The sequence below is a fragment of the Hibiscus syriacus genome, unplaced genomic scaffold (genome assembly GCF_006381635.1).
Source record: "Hibiscus syriacus cultivar Baekdansim isolate YM2019G1 unplaced genomic scaffold, ASM638163v2 tig00110177_pilon, whole genome shotgun sequence".
NCBI lineage: Eukaryota > Viridiplantae > Streptophyta > Magnoliopsida > Malvales > Malvaceae > Hibiscus > Hibiscus syriacus.
Window position 1 is genome coordinate 680513 of NW_024062613.1, and position 23751 is coordinate 704263.

The 23751-nt window shown below is 37.3% G+C and overlaps 2 protein-coding genes and 1 long non-coding RNA gene across 4 annotated transcripts; 1 reads left to right on the plus strand and 2 right to left on the minus strand.

The window, feature by feature from the left end:
• Positions 1–2258: 2258 nt before the first annotated feature.
• Positions 2259–2667, plus strand: LOC120217030. 2 transcript variants are annotated; one of them, XR_005525117.1, is made up of 2 exons: positions 2259–2400; positions 2485–2667. It is a non-coding gene; the product is annotated as an uncharacterized LOC120217030 (long non-coding RNA). The 2 variants fall into 2 exon arrangements; XR_005525116.1 differs by having other exon boundaries at positions 2494–2667.
• A 3720-nt stretch (positions 2668–6387) lies between these two features.
• Positions 6388–7837, minus strand: LOC120217071 (tRNA-specific adenosine deaminase TAD3-like). Its single transcript, XM_039214292.1, has 2 exons — positions 7470–7837; positions 6388–6607 (listed from the first exon to the last, which is right to left on the minus strand). Exons 1-2 carry the CDS (start codon positions 7598–7600, stop codon positions 6433–6435), a joined length of 306 nt encoding a protein of 101 aa, XP_039070223.1. The 5' UTR covers positions 7601–7837; the 3' UTR covers positions 6388–6432.
• A 204-nt stretch (positions 7838–8041) lies between these two features.
• Positions 8042–22545, minus strand: LOC120217039 (tRNA-specific adenosine deaminase TAD3-like). The gene is made up of 8 exons (XM_039214264.1): positions 22371–22545; positions 22237–22288; positions 22045–22118; positions 21767–21888; positions 21206–21285; positions 20244–20343; positions 8263–8490; positions 8042–8164 (listed from the first exon to the last, which is right to left on the minus strand). The coding sequence occupies exons 1-8, from the start codon at positions 22441–22443 to the stop codon at positions 8042–8044; spliced, it is 852 nt and encodes a 283-aa protein (XP_039070195.1). The 5' UTR covers positions 22444–22545.
• Positions 22546–23751: the final 1206 nt, after the last annotated feature.

A 23751-nucleotide genomic window follows, 5' to 3' on the forward strand; every position in this document is an offset into this window, starting at 1 on the left:
TCAGTCTCAAATCAGGTATAGGAGAGAAGCAATTTTTGCAAATCTAATCAAAGATTTCCAGTTTTTCTATCATTATGGCAATGAAGGTTTGGTTCAACAAAAAGATCGTGGATCCTCTTCTCCAGATCCTCAAGTAAGCTACAGCTCCAAATTTCATTCATATATTTTATCAATAAATCTGATTGGTTTCCTATTACAGGGGAGCAGAACCCAGGCAGTTGGCATTCTCTGCAGCGCTGGGAATTACTTTGGGAATTTTCCCAATATGCGGTAATGTTTCCTTTTCTTTCTTTCTTTCTTTTTTTATTTCTTTGCTTTTCTTTTGATTGGTTTATACTGCAGGGTTACAGTCTTGCTTTGTGGGATGGCAATAGCGTTGTTGGGATCTCACTGCCACTCTCCAACTGTCATGCTTGCTAACTTCTTGGCTACTCCGATCGAGTTGAGGTGATTACTTCTTCTGTTTTCATTCTATTTTTTTAGCCTTTTGCCCTCCTTTTCGGAGTGCAAATTTACCTTCATTTCACTTTGTTTTATCCGTGGTTGGATCTACCTTGTCGTCTAGTCTGGTGTGCCCTTCCTTCGCTTTGGTGAAATGTTATCGGTGGACCTCATTTCCCCTAACTTCTAATGCTTTGAAGAAAGTTTTGTCTGGCCAAGCTTCGAGTGAGCTCCTCTTTAGTATTGCCCGTGCTGTAAGTATTCATTTTCTGCTCGTAACTTGTTTAACTTTTCTTTTGATCATATGCTTGTTCCTCCTTGAACTTTATTTGATTTCATCTTATAGATTTGGTTTTCATATTATGGTAGATAGAGATGTCAATTTTGATAGGATTGAAATATTAAACTGTTGATTGAATCAAATTGAGCTTAGAAGCTTGAAATTTTGGTGATGAGGATTTCCCCAAGAACCCTACTTTATTCTAATGGTGTTTGGATAATGGTAGCAATCATGAATTAGTGTTGAATCGATTAGTCATCTGAATTTGTTTTTTGCTCAACTTTACCTTAACATTTTAATTTCTTCATCTAGATTTGCGTGTCTATGTGAAAATTGATTTTTTCTTTTGCAACTTGTTTGAATGGAAATTTGCTTACAGACATTTTACTATGCCTTCATCTATCTCTGATCTCGTTGATAGAAAATCAAATATTATCTATGGGGCATGTATCATAACATCTAGAAATAGAGATGAACTAGCTTGCATACTTGTTCATTTCTATGTAAGAACTTTAAAGATATTTGCTGTCAATGGTTTCCTCTCCCGGCATAATATAAAAAGGGCCACTTACATATTTGCTACTTGAATTATAATGAAATTATCAATTTGATATTTGAAGAAAAATAACTTTGCAATTAAGTACTTCAACTTTTATTCCCTGTTGTAGACTGAACAGCTTACAAACTCTGTTATACAAATGGGGTTACATGTCAAGAACTATAAATAGGAGTTAAGATTTGCGCACCCTCACATCTGCTGTTCTTTTCTAAATCTTGATTAACAGAGTTATCTTAAAGGTGCAAGCTATTTAACTGAGGCAAAGATTGTGTATCTAATTGCCAATATTCAAACTTTTGGTACCAATTGAATAATAGATCATAGTTCATGTTCCAATGTGTCATTAATCTCATAAAGATGATACTAATATTGTTATGAAGATATATCAATAAATAATGCAAAGGTTTATCCTATGTGGACAAATTGTACAAGAAAAACTGAAAACTTTATGATTTGAAAGTCTAGAGAGAGAGAGAGAGAGAGGAAACTTTGAAGAAAGGCTGAATCTATACAGATTGTAAAGTATCTTTTCGTTTAGAACATTATTTTAAGTTTGTGCTTGCTTAGGTTATTTCCCATTTTTAGAAAGAATGTTTATTCATTTCCTTCTAGATACTCTGCATTAAACACAGATGTAATTCTCCAGGGTATTCTATAATTGCTTCCATATCTCTTATCTCCACCGTGACATCAGCTTTAATGCTGAAGAGTCCAAAAACTATGAACCTATAGACAATTTATCCGATAGTATAATTCATTCCCCCATTCTGTTTTACTGTAGTTTTAAACAATCTACTCTGTTCTTCAACTTGACATTAGTATAGTCTGAAGTGGAAAGGTTTTATCCTGTATGCTTAAGGTGATGTAATTTTATCAAAAGATGGCATTTGGACTTTTGTGATTGTTCATTATTTGAGACTTGTCTTATCAATGGAATTAAATTTGAAAATCATCTTATGGAAATTGCTGCAGTTGTTGGGATGGCTTTGCGGCACCCATTATTTTGGCCATACTCTACATGATATTTTTGCCAAATTTCAAGGTTGTCGTCCCCAAGTTCAGGAGTGTCCCTTCAAGCCCAAGGAAACAACATCATTCACTTCCAGAAGTTGGGCTTCAGGTGAGACAGTTTTGATTGTTGTTTCATTGACTGAAACTGCAAGTACACATGTTTCCAACTTGATAATAATTTGTTGTATATAAGTGATTTCAGGAAGCTTAATCCATGGATAAAGAATTTATGGAGCTTACTGTGTTGAGTATTGTTCGTGAGCTTGCATGCATCCGGATGTGCATATTACTTTAGGAAAACTAATGATTGAGCAATGGTGTGTTTATCATGAACAAGATTTTAAGGTTTGTTTATGAAATGAATTAAACTCGTAAATATGTTTGTTTAGTTTTTAGGTTCGAAACAGTTAGTTTTATTAAAATTCAATTTAAAACACCGAACACAAACAAATTAAGAAGTAAATGAACATTGACTCGAGGGCTATAGTTTCTTTTAGCATGGTTCATTTACAGGCCTGCTTCTCTCTGAGTGAAACCAATTGCTTGAATTTAGTTAATTTTCAGAAGATGTGAAATTAAATCATCAAGAAAGACAAAAAGACTTATTCAGTACATTAAAGAAAACTGTCAAAAGAAAGTGTTCACGGTGATCTTTCTTCGTTTTAGACCTGTAGTATTGTATTTTCATTGGAGTATAGTAAAACACTACTTGATTAATGGATAATGATGGGAGGTTGGAGGTTGTTGAGAATGATTTTAAAATTTTAAGTAAAAGAAAATGTAAAGAGATTCCCACAGGAGACTTTAGTCATTATTGGTGAAGACAAAGCATGGATAAGGCCTCAAGGTGAGTTGTTTTGTTTCACGTGAACCCATTTCTTCTCGTTTCTGCTCCATTTCACCCCATTGGTCCCTTACCCCCTCCTTTCACTGCCCTTTTCCCTCTTCACGTAATAACCATGTTCAACCACAAGCACTCTTGGATTAACGTATAACCAAGAAATCAAAGACAGATGGTGATGGAGGAGATTTGAGTTGGTGGGTCTAAAAAAAACGAATTATAAAATTAGATTATCAATAGTAATATAATTTATATTGAATTATATGAAAATTTCAAAATTCAAAGAGACTGTCACTTCCCATTTGCCCCTCGGTTCATCCATGGCGGTGAGTGTTGGAAGCAAGTCAGCAACAGAAAATGATGGGGCATGGGGCTCACACGTAAACTCCCTACCCAAACAACAATATTAATTAAACGTCAGTTCAATTGCATTTTAAAAATTTTCCTACTAGTCTATAAGTATTAACTTATTTCCACATAGAGAAAATCATTATTTCTGCAATACAAACAATGAACTAAGCCTGCACATTTCATCTTATTATGCCTCCTGAAACAATTAAGGAAATTGATCATGGTGTGCATGCACTATGCAGGAGTACTTGATGAATCAATATGGGAAGAAAATATGGATATGATAATGATCAGACAGTTGATTACCACATAGATTACCATGGGGTCGCTACTCATCCAACTCCAATCCCCAAACATCCTATGCCATAGAATTTTTATTCACTTAATTTATACAGTAATTTCTCATGTAAGCATTGCAATGAAGCCTAGAAAGTAATGAATTCTAATTTGAAGGAAACAAATTGAATTGAGAAAATCGTTCAATATGCAGATGCAATCATACAGTTTGTCGAGACAACATTCTTTTCATATACTGCTTTCTAACCTCCTTATACCATTCAAATTTCTTATAGTTTGCAGTAACATCGTCGTATTGCAGAACTTCAATTTGATATCCATGAACACACTTTCCGCCATCCCTATACAGCAAATATATCTTTTATCCCTGTCTATCCCAGTCATGTCCTCGGATGTTTTCCCTTCCTCGAATCAGTAAAAATCTTCCAGTGCTTCATCGGAATCAATAGCAAGCAGAACTTAGATCTTGAAGGACAGAAGAGAGAACATCAGGGAATGAATCTTTAAAACTAGGAGATTGCATTTGGATGTGAATATTTCATCCACCACCAATGGAGCACTGGAGGATCTTCTTACAACACAAGGTAAGACTCCCACTGGCTTGATAGAAATGTTTGAAACCATCCTCACTAAGCCAAATATTCTTCTTTCCACACTATCACTGTACATATGGGCTGCAAATTGATCGACATTAATGGAAAGCCTAAAATAGCTTTCCGTCAGATCACTGATGGTATTATGGTAATATTGCTGAAATATTAGTTCATCCCTTGACCAGCTCCTAACATATCACCCCTTAACATATTTTTTTTGTGAGCTTTTCTCTCCATACTTCTTTCAAACAGGTAGAAAATAATTCGGATAGTGTTCACCCTGAGATTTTATTTGTACATAAAATTATAATTAAAGGTCAACTAAAGGTCGTGTTGTTAATATGTCTACGCTAAAAAATATTTCTGCACTTCCATTAATTGCTCAATGCTGCGTGTGTTTATGAGAGAAGATATTTACATCATCTTCCGTGTTTAAAGAAGATGAGCATTGATGATCTCTGAACCTCAAGGAAAGCAAACCTGGCAACGATTAAGTACCTCAAAGATATAATTTTGAGCAAACCTTCGAGCAATATATGCAAATATATATAGCCTAACTATGACAACATCTTTTCAGGGGAAAAACAAAGCAACAAATTAGTAATTTGGGTCTTCTTCTAACATATTGATAAAAATCATAAAACATGCCACTCGAACCATGAATTGAAAGCCATAAGGATTTTGGGATAAGAAAGTTAATTTGCTTTGTAATAATTCTACTCTGCTAGAAATGGAAGAAACTAAGTCCAAACAATGTATGTCCAAGTTTTGTTATTTCATGTTTTGATCACTCCAATCTTACATTTCATACGAAATATAAAAACGCTTAGCTTATCATTGTCTTCCAAGCCAAGTAGAACATAAATCTAAAGGACAGCCATGCCGACGGCATTTTGAGGAGTGTGTATCAAAGAATCAAAGCCTTAAGCGTGAGAGTCGGAAACAACCTGGTGATTCATTCATCTGAAACGACAGGAGAGATGCCGCCCCAACAGACTGGGCGGTGAGGGTGTTGACGTGAGGGGAGAAGGAGAAGGCAAAGGAGGGGCTTCGTGGGGTTGGATTGGTTGAGAAAAGAATGTGGTCAGGCAATTCCTCACGACTGTACGAATATTAGACTTAGTATTACAGGAAGAGAGAACAGCGGCCACTAACAGAGGGAAGATTTTTTTTCCAACTCCAATACTCCATAGCAGTGTATAGTGTACAGAGTGATGCAGTGTTGCTCTTTTTGGCAGGTTTCTGAATTCTCTCGAGAGGGCTGGGTGTGGTCAAGTTTGTTGCAGTTATCGCTTGAATGACAGTTTTGAATAGGCTGCCAACAAGAAGTAAACCCATTTCTTTTGGGTTCAATATAGAGGGGACTTGTATAGTGTTTGAATGAGTTTGAATGTTCTTATTCAGATATATTTGGAAATGGGTTTTGCATGCTTTGGTTCACCTAGACCAGTTTTGTGTTGGATCAAAAGCTTAGCTGGGCTTGCAGGAATGTTAAGGACAAATCGTTGTTGTCGGTGGTTTTTCGTTTGGCTTGAAATGGGTATTGCCCTGATTTGGAACAAAAGGAACAGACAATCCTATACAACCCTGATTTGGAACAAAAGGAACAGACGATCCTTTAGGGGTTGTATTGTCCTGATTTGGAAGGAAAGAAGGGGTTGTATTGTCCTGATTTGGAGGAAAGGAACAGACGATTTTCAGGGTCGTATTGTCCTGATTTGGTGGCCAGCCTGAAGGATGTTAATTTGAAGCTGAACAGATTGCACAGGATTAAGGGTAGGCAGTTAAGCAGGGAAGTTGTAGTGTTGAATGGGGGTTAAATTCTTAGGGTGTCTTAGGGGGCTGTCTATTTGTACATGGGTAATATACCTGTTGTACATGGTTGTTTGCTTTCTTTTGGATATAAAATTCTGCACTTATCCCCAAAAAAAAACCTGGGATCATGTAATTATCATTACCCCGTTACAGTTAAGACTTACCATTTCGCATTACAATTTCTTATAATGAGATGAATTTCTGGAAAATGTAAAAGTGTGAACGGTAGGAAATATCAAAAGAACTATCTTTCCGCTGGAAATTCAAGTTCAGGCAAGACAACCCTGAAAACTGCATAGTGATGGTTTAAGCTTTTCTCACCCTGTAGCCTATGAACACTTCCCAATGCCCCAGCTTCAGGATTCGGTAACGCAAAAAATATTCGCCTAATTCTCTGATGAACAAGAGCCATAGCACACCTTCAAAACACAACCAAATTTATCAGATCACATAAAGGTAAGAAAAAATCTTTTCTTTCTTTCTTTCAACAATCTTTACAGCTAAAATTAAAAAGTACCATCTTCATCACAAGACTATTTCGACCAACGTACTCGGACTTCTGAATGTTCCAATTAACGGTATGTGTCTGACATGATGTATGTCTTTATTTGATAAGTCCTTGAAAGGTCATATTTCCATAGCCATGTCCAAAATTGTGTTAGACACAGGTGTTGAACATGGATACTTGAAAAATGAGAGTTAGAGCAACATAAGTTTCTTCTAAAGACGACTATTTGGTAGAGATTCATGAAAATACGATATCTAAAATTCAGAAGACACAATATACGGAAGGTAGTTCTCAAAGCTTAACCAAACAAGCATGTGCTCGATGAGAAAAAACAGCTTGAATATAAACAAAAGAAAATCCCTGATCAAAACCATTGTGCTTTTAACTAGAGACAAGCAAGCAAATCCCTGATCAAAACTGTTGTGCTTTAAACCAGAGACATGCAAGCAAATCCCATCCATCAATAGAAATTTACAAGGTTTGGCATTTGAAATTAAATATCCTAATCTCATTCCCTCCCTGATCAAAACCATTGTGCTTTTAACTAGAGACAAGCAAGCAAATCCCTGATCAAAACTGTTGTGCTTTTAACCAGAGACATGCAAGCAAATCCCATCCATCAATAGAAATTTACAAGGTTTGGCATTTGAAATTAAATATTCCTAATCTCATTCCCAAACTAGATTAAATTATTTACATCCAATATATTCAATCTACAAGTTTTTTTTTTGTCTTCAACAAAACAGGAAAAGAGATGAGTTTTGCTAACTTACATTGTACAAGGCTCCCAGACAAGATAGATGTCATAGCCGGTACACAGATAAGGCCTGGGTAAGGAGTTTGAACCTTCGGTATTCACATCCTGTTCCCCACCATTTTTACCTAAAATAGGATTGTTAGACATGCCTTTGAATTTGCCTTGTTCCGTACATATTTTTATTTCACATAGTATTCTTATGAAAAATAGTAAAAATAAACCTTTCAAGAAACAAACAGAACTTATTACACATTTGACAATTTTCTATCACTCATCAAGAAGTTATTATTTAGAAAACCCTATTGGTATAATATTTGTTAAAACTTAACGAATACTGCAAATCTGCAATTGGACATACAGCTATCCAGTTGTCTTTCTTCTAAAGTGGCACACATATAACTGTGGCAATCAGCGTCATTTTAATCTACAAAAAAGAAAAAACATAACATATTTTCTGCGTACAGACAACGAGATGCTTCCAGTAGAATTTGGAACAAAACTGGGAAGATATTCCCCCACCTTAACCTCTGTTATATGGATCACCCAAGACGAATATTCAATAGAAACAGAATAAAGTTAACTCACATTTCAAGGGTCACCCTTTGTCTCTTTGCTGGAGAACCTGAGGGAGAAAAAATGAGTAGAATCAACTTCATACAACTTTTCACCGTGCCCAGAATCACGGAACAAATCGGTCCCTCGCAGCAGAAGCTTCAATAGCAACAATGGTAGCATGTCGTAATGGGTGACAATAACAAGGACTTGTATCCAATGATTGTTGTGAAACTGCCAAGGGTTTAAACAAGAACTGTGGTGTCACATTTTAGGAGATTGTTAGATGAGCCATTTGAAATCAAAGTTGCATCTCTTGCTATCCTGTTAGCATCAGCATCAGAAGTGAATCCTTCCGACTGTTTGATGTGGCAGGTTTCTGTCTTTGCTTCATTTGTTCCCATATGCCAAGAGCAGACATCATCACATGCCCTTGCAATTATCTGCCCGGCTAATGGATCCACTATCAAAGCAGCATTGAAACTCTGCAGAAAAATGCAGAATTAGACAAGATTAAAATAATATCCACAACCAAAGGATGACACACCACCGAAAATGGATTTTAAGGCATACTTCATTGAAAACTAAGGAAAGTGACTGATTTCTACATGGCCTAATTAATTCAGTTTGCACTAAGTCTGTTTATATTAGGGAAGATCTCATATGCATGGGTTACTTTGCAACATCTGTTACAAGTGATCACTGACAATCCGAACAACAAACTTGAGATAAGAGGTTCAAGGTTTACATAGATTTATCTTCCTCTTTTCTATATCTTCCTCCGTTCTTTCAACTTTCTGTCAATTTTAGTATTGGTATGGCATTGCTAAGACCGCAATCAACCATGTGAACATATTTTTTTTATAAGAATTGAAGGCCTCGTTAAAAACCCCCTTCTTGATTAAAGGAACTTGTAGGGAAGCTCCTTAATCAGTTGGAAGGAGGAAAAGAGTGCCCTTAGATTTCATTCAGCATAAAAAATACATAAGATACATCCAGAGAATCACAACCTAATCCATCTTAGCTAAGACAACAACCTCTAATGTAGCTGACCTGACCTGATAACCAAACTAACATCACCAATAAAGACTTTAAGCTTAAACAAAGCCCAAAAAACAACACAAAACCTTACTACAACAGGCCTGTAACAATCAACCAATCTCCTCCTTAGCTAGCTTGTTAGCCTCCATATTACAACTCCTAAGAATCAATCTAAGAAAAATATCCATAGCAGAAATTATTGCCCCAATTTCCTCCACCAGAGAACTGTAAAATGTAGGGGCAGGGTGCTGCTTAGAAATCCAATCCACTACAGATTTACAATCACTCTCTATAATAAGTCTCCCCTTCATAGCCCAGTCCGAAGCAAAGAAAAAATCAATTCCTTCCTTAATAGCTTTCAACTTTGACAAAGTAGGAGGACCTGGCCCTACAGCATAGGAGAAAGTGGTTAAAGTAGAGCAATTGGAATCTTTCAGAATACCTCCTATCCCACCTTGTAGCCCATCTCCTCTTACCGCCCCATCAACATTGAATTTAAACATATCAGGTGGAGGAGTAGCCAACAAATCGCCTTGATTGTGTTCGAAGAATTATGAATTTATCTGCAAGTGTTGGATCCCCTAGTAGTAGATCAAAGAGAATACTCACAGATGGGTATTAGCTAAATACCATTTAGCCAACCTAAATCTAGCGAAGAAGAATAGAGAAGAACTGTCAAACTTCCAATTTTCAAACACTACCATATTCCTCACCTTCCAAATTGACAAGAAAACAACCCGGGATAAACTTCCAAATACATGAATTCTGCCTTAGGTACGACCATGAACTTAGAATTGCCATGGGGTCTTGAGGCAAAACAGTAGAAATATCTCATACCCTTAGGAATTTAATCCATAACTCCCCTGCAACAGAGCAATCCAAGAATAGATGTTCTATTGCTTCTTCATGAGTATGACATAAAGGACAAAGGACATCATCCAAGGGAATCCCTCTCTTCTTCAACTCCACTCTAACTGCCAATTTACGGTGTGAAAGCTGCCATAAAAAAGTTTCTACTCTAGGAGGAGCCAAACCAGACCATACCCACTTATTCCACTCAAAACTATCTTCAGAACTGCAGGATAACGTCAATCTACAAGACTTGACCGAGAACAAGCCATCCCCCTTCCCCGACCACCCAAGAAAGTCATCCACTGAATCAAACAGAACTATATTATCAATCAAGGACATTAAAGCAAGCCACTGATCCAATTCCCAGTCGTATAAATTCCTTCGTAACTGAATATTCTAAACCCATACATTCTGAACAAAACCACCAAACTTAGCTATATTCCCCCATTTATTATTCGATAAAGCAAAAATTCAGGGGAATTGGGATTTTAAGGTCGAATTATTAACCCAAACATCATTCCAAAATGCTATTGACCTACCATTTCCCACTTGTATCTTTGAATTGGCTCTCAAGCAATCTCCAATCTCATCATTTTTCACATAGTTGTTCAGAATACCTCTCCATATCCATGAATCTAAGGGAGAAACAACCTTTGTCATTGAGAGAGACAAATTGCTAACGTTATTCTTACAACAAATAATCTTTTTCCATTGACTGTTTTTTTCATTTGCGAATTTCCACACCCATTTCCCAAACAATACTCTATTAATCAAACTCAGGTCAACGATACCCAACCCACCCTCTTCAAAAGGTTGACAAACCGTTTTCCAGTTCACCCAGTGAATCCGTTTCTTAGCTTGATCTTCTCCCCAAAGAAATTTACCCATCAACAATTCAACTTGTGCGTAACCTTTAGTGGTATTTTTTTATAGAAGATGAGGCCTCATTAAAAGAGCGTCTATAATTATATTAAACAGAAGAATAGTACATTGCCAACCCTTACAACAAACAAAACTTCCCAGAAAGCATAAGACTTAAAAACCACTATCAGCTGGAAAGCGTAGACACTAATAACATAAGACTGAGAACAAAAATCTGCAGTAACAAAGTGAAACATACACACCAACTCCCCAAATACTAAGGCAGCAAATCAACCTATACCATCTTTAGCTAATCTGTCCGCTTCCCAATTAGCAGCCCTCAAGATAAGCCTTAACGTAATGTCCAACCCTTCCATAGTAGAGACTATCTCCTTCACCAATGATTGGAATAAAGGAGTGCTTAATTCCGGATTTTTGATCCACTTCAGGGCGTTAGTAGAATCTGATTCTAAAATAATCCTCTGATTAAGAACCCCACCTGAATCAATAAGCAAACACAACCCCCTCTTAATCGCCAGAAGTTCTGCCATAATCGGGGGACCTCCCCCAACATTTTCAGAAAACCAATGAATCAACTTACCACTGCTGTCCCTAATCAGGCCTCCTATACCTCCTTTGTTCCACCCCTTCACCATTGCTCCAACAACATTAATCTTTATGAACCCAACTGGAGGAGGAACCCAGCACGAAGGCTTGGATCTTACTTTGTGACTAACCATTGAATCAGCAAGTGTTAGATCACCCACAAGGGAATCGAAAGGAATCTGCGTATCAAAACCAGCAAACCAAGAAATTCTAAAACGAGCAATAAAGAACAACACCACCACATCCAACTTCCCTTTCTTAAAAATAACTTCATTCCTAATTTTCCAAACCGTCCCACAAGACTGCCCTTGGAATGAATTTCCAAATACTAGAATTCGGAAGAAGCTCGTCCCACTGAGTGATGCAATCTAAGGGTTTATTAGGAATCACCCAAGCAACATCCCACAAATTCAAAAATCTGACCCACAGTCCCAAGCAACCTCACAATGCAGAAAAAGATGGGAAACAGATTCACCCAAATCTGCCACACAACGGACATAAGGAATCTTCAATTCCAGCCACTCCACGCTTTAACAATTCCTCCTTAACCGCCACTCTCAGATGAACTACTTGCCATAAGAAGGTTTCAACACGAGGAGGTGCTATCCCTACCCAAATATTTCTGTCCCAAAAATCTGATTCCCCTCAATACCATCCGAGTCAAAGAAACTCTTGATACATGAATTAGTAGAGAAGCAGCCCTCTCCATTCCCAAACCAAATCCAACAATCTTCCTCATCATGAGACAAAAAGGTGTTATTCAGCATAAAAATCAGATGCAACCATTGATCAATCTCTCAATCCACCAGATTTCTTCTGAATTGAATATCCCACACCCAGCCTGCAGCAAGACTCTCCCTAAATTCCACTACTTTCCCCTCTTTATTTGTCGAAAGAGTGTACAATCTAGGGAACAAATCTTTGAGGGGACTTCTCCCAACCAAGCATCATTCCAAAATACCACAGAATGGCCATTTCCAGTTTTCCACCTCAATTACTCCTAATGCAGACACCAAATCCATCATTGGAAAAGAAGTTATTGATCACTCCTCTCCAAATCCAAGAGGCACGAGCAGTCAAAGAACTCTCTACCTTTTTGGAGTTCAGGTCCAAAATTATTCACACAACAGACTACTCTCTTCCACCAAGAATCCTTTTCAGAGGCAAACTTCCAAACCCATTTACCCAACAATGCTCTATTCAGAATAGCTAAGTTCGGGATCCCTAGGCCCCTCAACCTTCTCGGCTTGCTGACCAAACCCCAATTCACCCAATGTATGTTCCTTTTATCAGTCGACCCTCCATAAAAATGCAGCCATTATAGAATTTAATTTTTGCAGCACCGAAACTGGAATTCGAAATAAAGAAAGGAAATAAGTGGGAAGAGAGCACAAAACAGATTTGATCAACACCACCCTCCCTGCTAATGCTAGAGAATTCACCTTCCAGCCAGACAATCTATTATAAAATTCTGCACTATTGGCTCCCACATTGCAACAGAATTTCTCCTAGACCCCAGAGGCAGGCCTAAATAATCTGCTGGAAACTTACCCACTGAACAACCAATTTCCTTAGACCAGTCAACAAGCACATCCCTCAATATTGATTCCGTAAATTTTGCTCTTGACTAGATTAATCTTCAACCCCACCAATAGCTCGTAAATCAGAAGCACCCTTCTAACATTCTTCAAATCCCGAATTGAAGCCTTTGAAAAGATAATAAGGTCATCCGCAAATTGTAGGTGCGAGCTTGAATAAACGATCTTGAGCTCCCAACTCAAAACCCAAAAACAGTCCCAAATCCACTGCTTTAGTTAACATCAAATGAAGCAATTCACCATCCAAATTAAATAACAAGGGTGATAGCGAACATCCCTGTCTAAGACCTCTTTTTGTATGAATTTTCTCAGTAGGAGTCCCATTCAGTAAAACAGAAACAGAAGCAGTTGACATACACTGAAACATCCAAGAACGCCATTTTCGCCAAACCCCATTTTACCCAAAATTTTCAACAAATCAACCAATCAACTGAATCATATGCTCTCTTAAAATCCACCTTAAAAACCACCCCCTTCAACCCTTTCTTCCTCCAGAAGTCGATTCCTTCATTCGCAATGAAGGAACAGTCCAGAATGTTCCTCCCGGATAAAAGCAAATTGGGACGGGCTAATAATGTCATTAATGCATAAACTGAACCTCCTAGCCAAGACCTTTGACAAAATTTGTAAAGCCCTCCCACAAGGCTAATTGGCCTAAAATCCCCCATCCCCTCCGGGTTAATCTTCTTAGGAATAAGAGAAATAAAGGAATGGTTCACCTCCAGATCCCACTCCTTCCCCTCGAAAAAGTCCTTAAAACAGCATAATATCCTCTTTCAAACTAGACCAGAATTTCTTGAAAAAGCCTAAATTCAAGCCATCCGGGCCAGGAGCTTTGTTGCTATCTGAATTAGCAATTGCTCTCCAAACTTCTTCCGAAAATGGCTTTTCAAGTGCTAACCTCTGCCCTTCCGATAATTTTAAAAATTCCAGATTTATATCCTCAGCCTCCAAAGAATTTTCCTGAGAAAACAGACCATTGAAAAACTCCACTACAAAATTTCTATTAAGGTAGGATCTTCAATGACTTCATTCCCCACTAAAAGGGACTTAATGCCATTGTTTCTCCCTCTAACTGAAGCAGTATGGTGGAAGAATCTGGTGTTCTTATCACCCTCCAATCTCCATTTCAGTCTCGATTTTTGCAACCAAATCGATTCTTCTTTCTTTTGGAGGTCCCATAAATCTCTCTTTGCTTCAATTATTAACCTCATTGTCACCGAGGAAAGGCCTTGTTGCATATCCAACTCCATTTCGTGAATTCTTTTCTCCAACTTTTTAATTTTCCAGGCAATTCTAAATAACCCCTCCCAGACCATCTCATTACCACACCCTTCACCCTCTTAAACACCATAGACATGGGCTTCCCCTTTTCCTCTTTGCAAATAATATCCAGCTCCTTGCCCATCATCTCAGTAAAACCCTCCTCCTCCATAACATAGTTAAACAACCTAAACGGCTTCAGGCCCCAATTGCAATCCTTGTTCTCCAGCAGAATAATATTATGATCAGAAACTGACCTTGCCTGCAATGACTGACTTAGCTTCGGGAACAAGCTAACTAAACTCTGATTCACCAAAAAAGATCCAACCTCTCAAACTTAGGAAGTTCCCTATTATTACACCATGTAAACCGGCCTCCAGACAATGGCAAATCTAGTAGATTTGCCTTACTCACAAAGTCCCTAAAAATATTCATAGTCACCGAATTCACAACTCCTCATTCTTTCTCCTCCTGTGACAAAACTACATTGAAATCTCTCCTACGCATAATGGACATTCCACGTTATCCAAGAAAGATAATAATTCCCTGAAAAATGCCTCTTTCTCTGCATCCGACTAGGGCCATACACATTAATGAAACAACTTCCTGGGAGTCCCACCATAGTTCCTTTTAATGCTACAAATCTGCTATAAAGGACTACATCTTCCATCACAAATTCCTTCTGATTCCACAAGGTTATTAACCACCAGCAGAACCTATGGAAGGGGCTACAGCCAACTTAACCAGCACAAGTCTTCCAGCCATCGACAAAGAAGTAGCTTTCCATCCTGCTAATCTATTGTAAAAACTCTGTATTACCAGTTCCCACATAACCTCAGAATTCTTCTTTGAACCATGCGGTAAACCAAGATAAGTCATTGGAAAAGACCCTACTCCACAACCTGCTTCCTTTGCCCAATCTTTTAAAGTTTCATCTTCCAAATTAATACCATACAAGGTACTCTTAGACAGATTTAAATGCAGCCTTGACATAACGCTGAAAACCCTCAAAACTCTCCTAATATTTAGGATATGAGAAGGAGAATCTCTGCAGAATAAGATTAGATCATCTGCAAACTGAAGATGAGTTAGGTGGAAGGGATTATCATACCTACCAATACTGAACCCTTCAAACAGACCCAAATCAGCAGCCTTTATCAACATTAAATTTAGAAGCTCCCCAACTATATTAAACAAAAGAGGGGACAAATTTCAGCCTTGTCTCAACCCTTTACTAATGGTAAATTCCTCTGTTGGAGACCCATTCACTAACACCGAAATTGAGGCTGAAAAACACAACATTCAATCCATGAAATCCGCTTATCACCAAAACCCATAACCTTCAGAATTCTCAGTAAAATTGGCCATTCAACCAAATCATAAGCCCTACGGAAGTCAATTTTGAATACACTCCATACCTCCATTGTTTCCTCCAATAGTCAATGCCTTCATTAGCCAAAAGAGCACAATCAAACAATTGTCTACCCGGAATAAATGCAAACTGCGAAGGGCTTACTATGCCATTAATAACTGCAACCAGCCTTTTCGACAGCACTTTGGAAATGATTTGTATAAGCTGCCAACAAGGCTTTTAGGTCTAAAATCTTCAATTCCCTCAGGATTCAGTTTCTTGGGGATAAGAGTAATAATGATTAACCCCATGATCCCATTTCCTTCCTCTGTGAAATTCATGAACAAATTTCATAATATGATCCTTCAATATAGGCCAGAATTTTTTAGAAAATCCCATAGTATAACCATCCGTCCAGGTGCCTTGGCACTGTCAGAATAAAAAATAGTTTCCCACACTTCCTGTTTAGAAAATTCAACTTCTAGACTAGCCTTTTGCTCATCTGTCAATTTAGCAAAATTCAGATTAAGTTCGTCCACCTCCAGTGTTGTTTTTGCATTATAATTGTCCTTGAAAAAATCCGAGATAACAACTCTAATCTGAATCGGATCCGTAATTTCTTCACCAGCTACTTTCAATGCCGAAATGGCATTTACTCTGTTCCTATTCAGAGCACATAAATGAAAGAACCTCGTTCTATCCCCATCCTTAATTTATTTCATTCTTGACTTCTGAAGCCATATTTTTTCCTCCTTCCTATGCAATTTCCACAGATCATTCCTCAAAATCAGTAGTTGATCCCAATCTTGTGAAGAAAACCCCCCACCTTGTGACTTCAATTCCAAATCATTAATCCGGGCTTCCAATTCTGAAATATGTTCGGAAATACCCATTTGGTTTCCTTGAAGTATGCTAAATAAACCCCTTCGACCATTAACCTTATTCAAATTAGTAAAAGAATTTTGAACCATCCCAGCAAAGCCATCTTCCTCTAACAAGTAGTTGAAAAATCGAAAGGGTTTAGGTCCCCAATTTCTGAATTCTTCTTCAAGCAACACTGGGTTATGATCAGATAGGGATTTTGGTAGCATTTTTTGAGTAACTTTTGGAAAACAATGGAGGAAGCTACCATTAATTAAAAACCAATCAAGTCTTATCCAAGTGGAAGACTCCCTATTATTGCACCAAGTAAATTTTCCTCCAACTAGCGGGAGATCCATAAGATTTAGATTTTGGACAAAGTGAGAAAATAAATCCATAGAATGCCAATTCTGAGCCACTCCAATTTTCTCCTCTGGATCTAGATAAGCATTGAAATCCCCCCTAAGCATACTGGCAAGTCTAAACTAAGCACAAAACTCATCAATTCTCTGAAAAAAACCTCCTTATCAGCCTCTACCGACGGATCTTACACATTAATAATGACACAGTCACAGTTAACTGCCTTGAACTTCCCTGATATTGCAATGAATCTATTGTTTCCGTGTTCTATGGTGACTTCAAAGAATTTTTTCCACAAACAAATTAAGCCACCTGCATACCCATCAGCTAGTTGAAAGCTTCTACCATTCAGAAAATTGCCCCCCCAGCTTCCTCCATTTTCCATTTTGGCAATTATTCAATTTAGTTTCCTGTAGAAGCAAAATGACCGGTTTGACTTTACTAACTAGTCTAGTTACTGCTCGAATTTTTCCCTCTTTCCCAAGACCCCTAACATTCCAAGAAATCATTTTAAGTCGTGACATTTGAATTGTATGACAGAAACCCCTTATCAACCAGATACCAACACTCAAGATCCCTTTATAAACCCTTCCAACTCCATCTTCATGATCTCCTCTTCTAGTAACTGTTGCCCCCCTTTAAAAGAAATCCCCAACAAATCACAAACCTCCCTAGTAGCAACTGCTTCATTCCTTGCTTTTACAGTTTGGTTGGAATACTTTGACGTAGCACTGTCTTGATCCAAAGCTTCCCTGACCACACCTCTATCCACCCTCTATAAACTATCGTGAAAGCAAATAGAAGCACCCTCCGAACAAACACTACCAGAACTTGGAGCAATCCTTAATTTCCTATGATTAATATGCTTCTTGAGCGAGTAGCTTGATCCGCATTATTCCCCTCTGCAGGCTTATTATCACCTGTAATTGCTCTTGGACTTCCTTGATCAGGCCCACTCATCTCTAGCCTGCACATGCTGATATTGAGCCCACTATCTTGGATAACCTTTTCCTGCCCCAAGGTGTCACCCCCATGCTCCACTCCCTTTCTCTCCCTTCAATACAAACCCCCACCATTTCTGCTAACTTGGGACATCACCTCGTACTATCTACACAGAACAGAAATCAACACCCAAGATATTATTTAATTCAACTTTTCCTTTCACACACCCCTCGATCTGCGTGTCACCCCCCTTGGAGATTCCCGAACCTATGCCTCTACCCTGTTATTGGATTCTGACAACACATACTTGCCCAACTGCCCATCTCCTTGGTTTCCGTCCGACGGGTTCTCCTCCCAAGACTCCATTGTTCCGTCTTCTTCAACGACATCTTCTAACTCAGGGAAGAAATCTTCACTTCCTTCTACCTTAATCTTAATAGTGAACGACCTTCCATACGTATTAATTGTGACATGGGGAGGAATATCGAATGGAATCTCAACCCTCAACAATATATGAGCCACTCTGCAATCTACTCTTTGAACTGTTTGCTCCTGAATCTTCTCTAGCTTACCCCATCTCGATGCCAAACTTGTGAAGAATGATACTGACCAGCAGTTTAACGGAACACCAATCATAGAAACAACAGTAAGGTAATGGACACACTTCTCGTCCATAACAGGCTCTAGCCTTTCGAACCAATAAGACAGTGCCTCCCACTTGACTTCCATCGTGGCATTTTTCTCCTCCACGGACTGGAAAACTATTAAACAAACGTTTTTGCATAAACCCACATATCACCTTGACATTGATTCCCTCGTTCCTTAATACCCTATGCACAAATTCAACTTCGAAAGACGCCTTGCAAATACCTGTTAAGGACGATCTTAGCCATGTCCTTTCCCCATTGGAATAAAAACTTCCAAAGGCTTCTTCACCTCCCTCTTGTCTCCAGGGCTGCCCACTCTCTTGCTCTCAACATTCTTCACGCCCATTACCGTATCCTTATAAGTCCTACCATCATGAAACCTGTTCAGCAGCTCCTTTTTCCCAGCATTAACTGGAAATAATGACCTTCTCTCTGTCGACTCTCATGCGCCTGCCTCTCTAGACCCCTTCACACTATTACACTTCAAGCTCCTCGAAATACCAGTCCTCTGATATTTCGCGATCGACACTGATATTCTCCTCTCATCGACGAGGACATTATTCATTTCCTTTTCATTAAGCAAACCTTTTTGCTTGCAAAGTGCACGAAAGCAAACGTATTATCTTTGTAATTCGGTCTCCTATTAACTAAAGGAATGAACACCTTAATCACATTGCCACAATAACTAAAACGCTCCCTTAAAACACTCCTATGCACTCTCCTACTAAGATTGTCTACGAATGCTACCCACGATACACCTCCTGCACAGCTAAACCTCTGGCTGAAGAACCAATACCCTTCGATATCACTCACTCTCTCTCTAACTTTCTCACTCATGTTTCTCTTTTCAACCATGTGAACATATTAATATTTGAAAATTGACAAACCCATATGAGAGCAGGAATTAAAAGAACTACAAAACTATCTCAATGGTAACTTCATAAGAAGCACATAATTCATTAGTTATTACATGCATCAAATCTCTTTTGTGGTGAACTCTTAGGTTTTAGCAGAACAACATATCATAAAAGAGGTTCAACAAAAGCAAAAGCAAAACAAATATTTTTAAAGATATATAAAACCAAGTATAAAGATAGAAGTTTCCATAAACTCCTATCAAAGGCTGAACACTTGGTCCTTTTTTCCATGATCCTTCAGCAACATAAAGCATTACAGAGATTATTCTAGCACATTGTTGTTTAGGGTGCACGGCAATCTAGGTGCTAGAACCTTTATATTGCTCAAGATGCAAGGCACAAGATAATGCACACACATGAGCAATGTAAGGCACCATATCTATGAGCGTATAACAGTACTACCCCCTGTATAGTCCTATGATCCTATCAAAGGCAGAACACTAGGTCCTTTTTCCTTGATCCTTCTGCAACATAAAGCATAAGCATTATAGAGGTTATTCTAGCACATTCTTGTTTAGGGTGAAAGACAAATTCTAGGCACTAGAACCGTTATATTGCTCAAGGCACAAGGCAAGAGAAAAGGCACTCGCATGAGCAAGGTAAGGCACAATATCTATGAGTGTTTATCTTTGTACCTGTGTGTATATAAAATAAGCTTCATAAATATAATCAAGCAAAGAAGCTCCTTTTTCTTTTGTTGGTCAATGTGTTTGATTTCCTTATAATCCTATGTCATAGCTAAGTCCACTTCTATAACACAACCCAAATACCATTAACCTACTAGAAATTACAATATAATCCTTATACTCTAATTTATAGAAGCTATTTAGACGTGTATAGATTCTGCTACTGTAAATGGACTAGAGTTGATGCATTCCAGTATCTCATACATATCCTTAAAAATAAAACCAGTGCTAAGAAAAATAATTAAATAATTACCAAATGATCACCATATTTCGCCAACTCTATTGTGGACTTCATAAAACTGAAAACTGATTTAGAATCCTCTTCATTAAACCCTGTAATGCCATTAATATTGCTGCAAATGGAACAAAAGGGAGAAAAAGCAAGCATATAAGGAAAGTAATACAGATAGTGGCAGTTGCAAGAGAAATATAACTGAGACAAATAACTTCAGCACCACCAATAACTATACTAAGCATTTCAGAATCCAAACACAATTTACAACTCTAAAGGCCCACCAATGAATGGTAATGCACAATATGCCATTCAAAAATTTTCCCATGCAATCGAATCCAGTCTTTACATAGTGATTATAATCCACTAGTATACCTCTTTGTTTGAATAAATACATGAACATCATTTCCCATCCTATTATATTTGTTCTCTCGTGCAAAGAATTTTTATGAATCAATAAAACAAATAAAAAAATACAACAAAATATTTTAGAATATTGCTTCACACTAACAAAGAACATATTTTTTCGGTACTTAATGAAATTGTTGTAGTTCGCAACATTTATTTCCAGGGAGTTCCTCTAAGTAATAATTTCTATCTATTTTCTTTTCTAGATTGAACACCTTTTTAGAGCTTCTCATTAAAATTTAATACTATGTTTTAATCTTACTAGTGGAATTAATTAGTACATCCCAAACGTCAAAGCAACATTTGGACCATGGCAACTTTCCAAGGGACAAACGCTTCATATAACTAAAAGACTTGAACCCAAAAACCCTAGACGTCAATTTTGCAACAGGTCCCTAAATGATTAAATATTTAAACTGGACATCATGCACCTCTTCACAGTTCATACCCTTTCAAAATAATGGCTATCAGTTGCATACCCTTTCTCAGCATCATATCAATGTTTTATAGAATTTATAACTAATGGCTACCTGAATCTAACTCCAAAAAATGCAAACCAAAGATGTAGAGCTTACTAGGTTGGTGGATGATATGACGTTGGCCACAATTTGCACTGTTCTTCCCACTCCTTTGATAATGCAACATGTTTGCAAACCTAAAAGTCATTTAGGTACATGTAAAACACAAACTAACTTGACGCAGATCCAAAAGCCATGCCTCAGTAAAGGAAGCTACAAATGTAAATATTTTAAAGGAAGATGCCATGGAAAAGACCAAATGTTCAATAAAACTTCCAACTTCCATGACTTCAGTTATATGAAATCTCTAACAGAAGAATGAGAAAAAGAAGAGCAGACATATGAAATAACATAAATGAACATAATGTAGCAATGGAAAAGGTAATAACAGCATACGGTGACAAAGTGAGCGGAAACACATATAGAGAGAGGCACACATAAGGTGCACACACATGTACCAAAAAACATAGAGAGCACCGAAAGGGAAACAAAAAAAGTTATAAAAGGAAAAGCTAAGACTTTTCAATCAATTGTTGATATTTCACACCTCCGTTATACATAAAATGGGTTTTAGGTCAAACAATGTTACAATATGAAAAACAAATGAAGAAAACCCACTTCGGTAATAAAAGGAGTCAAGTTGTAGGAATTGACAACATCTTCCACACCCGGTGGCATAGTATTGGATTGTGTTTCATTTTCAGAAGCCAAACATAATATGACAAACAACTCTGGTTTCCCTGTCACATAAGGCAATTGTCACAAACATATACTCAAAAAAGAAATTGAATACACCTGATATGATTCATTATGAAGATTTGAATGAAGGCTTGTAGTATTGGAAATGAAAGAAAGGAGAAAATTCAAAGTACAATTATGTAAGAACAGATATTAACCCCCTTGGACTTGCTTTTTGTTAATCCTCTTCAAATGCTGGAGATTTTGAAGCGGTGCAATCTGATTAAGTCGCCTATCATTCCCGTTCCGTTCGATTCCATTCAAGGAAAGTACTATTAGTATTGCTTATTAAATTCACTCCACCATCATCATAACACCAACAACAATAAGAGAAGTGGTAATATTATTACCTTATAACAGTATTGGCATGTTTCGGTTCAATTAAGGAAGCATAAACTTTTTCTGTATAATGCATACGTCAGTTAAAGAATAAGAAAAGGAAAATGAAAAGACAAAAAAGGGAAATGAGAATTGATGAACTCACCGGTCGGTTGGCGGGTAGGGGAAACAGGTGGGTTGGGTGGAATATGGATGATCTGTTGCAGCTGCTTGTTCATTATCGAGGAACTAAGATAGGCTTCTCCAACAGAACAGTTGCTTCCAAGCAGAGGCAGCACCGCACCAAGTTTGTGTTATGCTGCCCAAAATCCCTATAAAGTACTCAAATAAAAATACTTGCTGCATTCAGCAGAAATAATAAAATAAAAGAACAAAATAAATAATACTTGCTTCTAAATAAATTCTCCTTCTCAACAAAGTAAACAGAGAGGGAGTATTGAAGAGACAGAATAACAAGCAGTAGATCGAAAAACAGAAAACTAAATGTAGTAGAGTGATGCAGATGCAGTAAAAAGATAACCGAAATTCCCATGACTCAAGTAGGAATCAATCTTCAAGATTAGGATTCAAAAATTACTTATTTAATCTCCTAATATGTCGGAAACTTGGGTCAGGGACCGCCGGAGGAGGAGGAGGAGAGGCTTGTTTGGCGGCGGGGACGTCGGAAGAGAGTCAAGAGTGGGTTGGAAGATTTTAAGGGAAATTTCGAAAACCATTTCATATATATCAAGTCACCCGGTCCGTCCGATCGACTTGAATTGATTATTAACTTTCAATTTAAACTCTTAAATCATTTTATTTCCCCCCCCCCCCCCTTAAAATTAACCTTTTCAAATTAAAATTTATTGAAAATTTTACTGTTGATTTTCTAAAGAAAATGAACGGAAGAGCCTAAAATGATCGGTTAATATACGATTAAAAATAATAATTTTATTTAGCTATTGAATGATTAATTTTGGGAAAATTAAAAATCATTTGATCTAAAAATATTATTTAATCGGATAATATTAATAGCAGTAAGTTTCGATATCTCAAACAATATCGATATTTATGTTGAAAACAATGAGAGAGAAAAATATAAATCACAAAAAATAACTTATTAAAAAATATCAATATAAACAAAAATTAATTTTTAATAAATTCGATGCTCATAACAAGTATCAATATTTGTCTTAAAAGATTAATGTAATAAAATAGAAAAATCTCATATTTGTGTGACATTAAAAGAAAGTAAAAGATTTAAACTTAACGATCATCTGTTTCAGTATTCACTCAACTTATAAAAAATAAGTGAATAGCTCACTTTCAATTTTAGTGGGTGTCGAAAACTTGTTTGAAGATTTTAATTGTGGAGATGTTTCTCATGAAATGAAGAGAAGCATATATTCAGGTTCCATCAAATGAAAAATGAAGAATATCGAATAACAATAAATTGAAAAGTTTAATGCTAGATTATGAAATTTAGGTATTTCTAGTAAAAACATACTATATTCGTATTTAGAAGGACAAAACATGTTGGCTATAAA

Bases quoted from the DNA above. Each gene is read 5' to 3' on its own strand.
- LOC120217071 (XM_039214292.1), bottom strand. From the start codon at position 7,600: ATGTCTAACAATCCTATTTTAGGTAAAAATGGTGGGGAACAGGATGTG. The intron at 6,608-7,469 runs GTAAGTTAGCAA...TGTGTTTTGAAG, and splicing joins GTCTGGGAGCCTTGTACAAT to GTGTGCTATGGCTCTTGTTC.
- LOC120217039 (XM_039214264.1), bottom strand. From the start codon at position 22,443: ATGAACAAGCAGCTGCAACAGATCATCCATATTCCACCCAACCCACCT. The intron at 22,119-22,236 runs GTAATAATATTA...CGGGAATGATAG, and splicing joins CATGCCAATACTGTTATAAG to GCGACTTAATCAGATTGCAC. The intron at 21,286-21,766 runs GTGGGTTTTCTT...AATGACTTTTAG, and splicing joins TGACTCCTTTTATTACCGAA to GTTTGCAAACATGTTGCATT.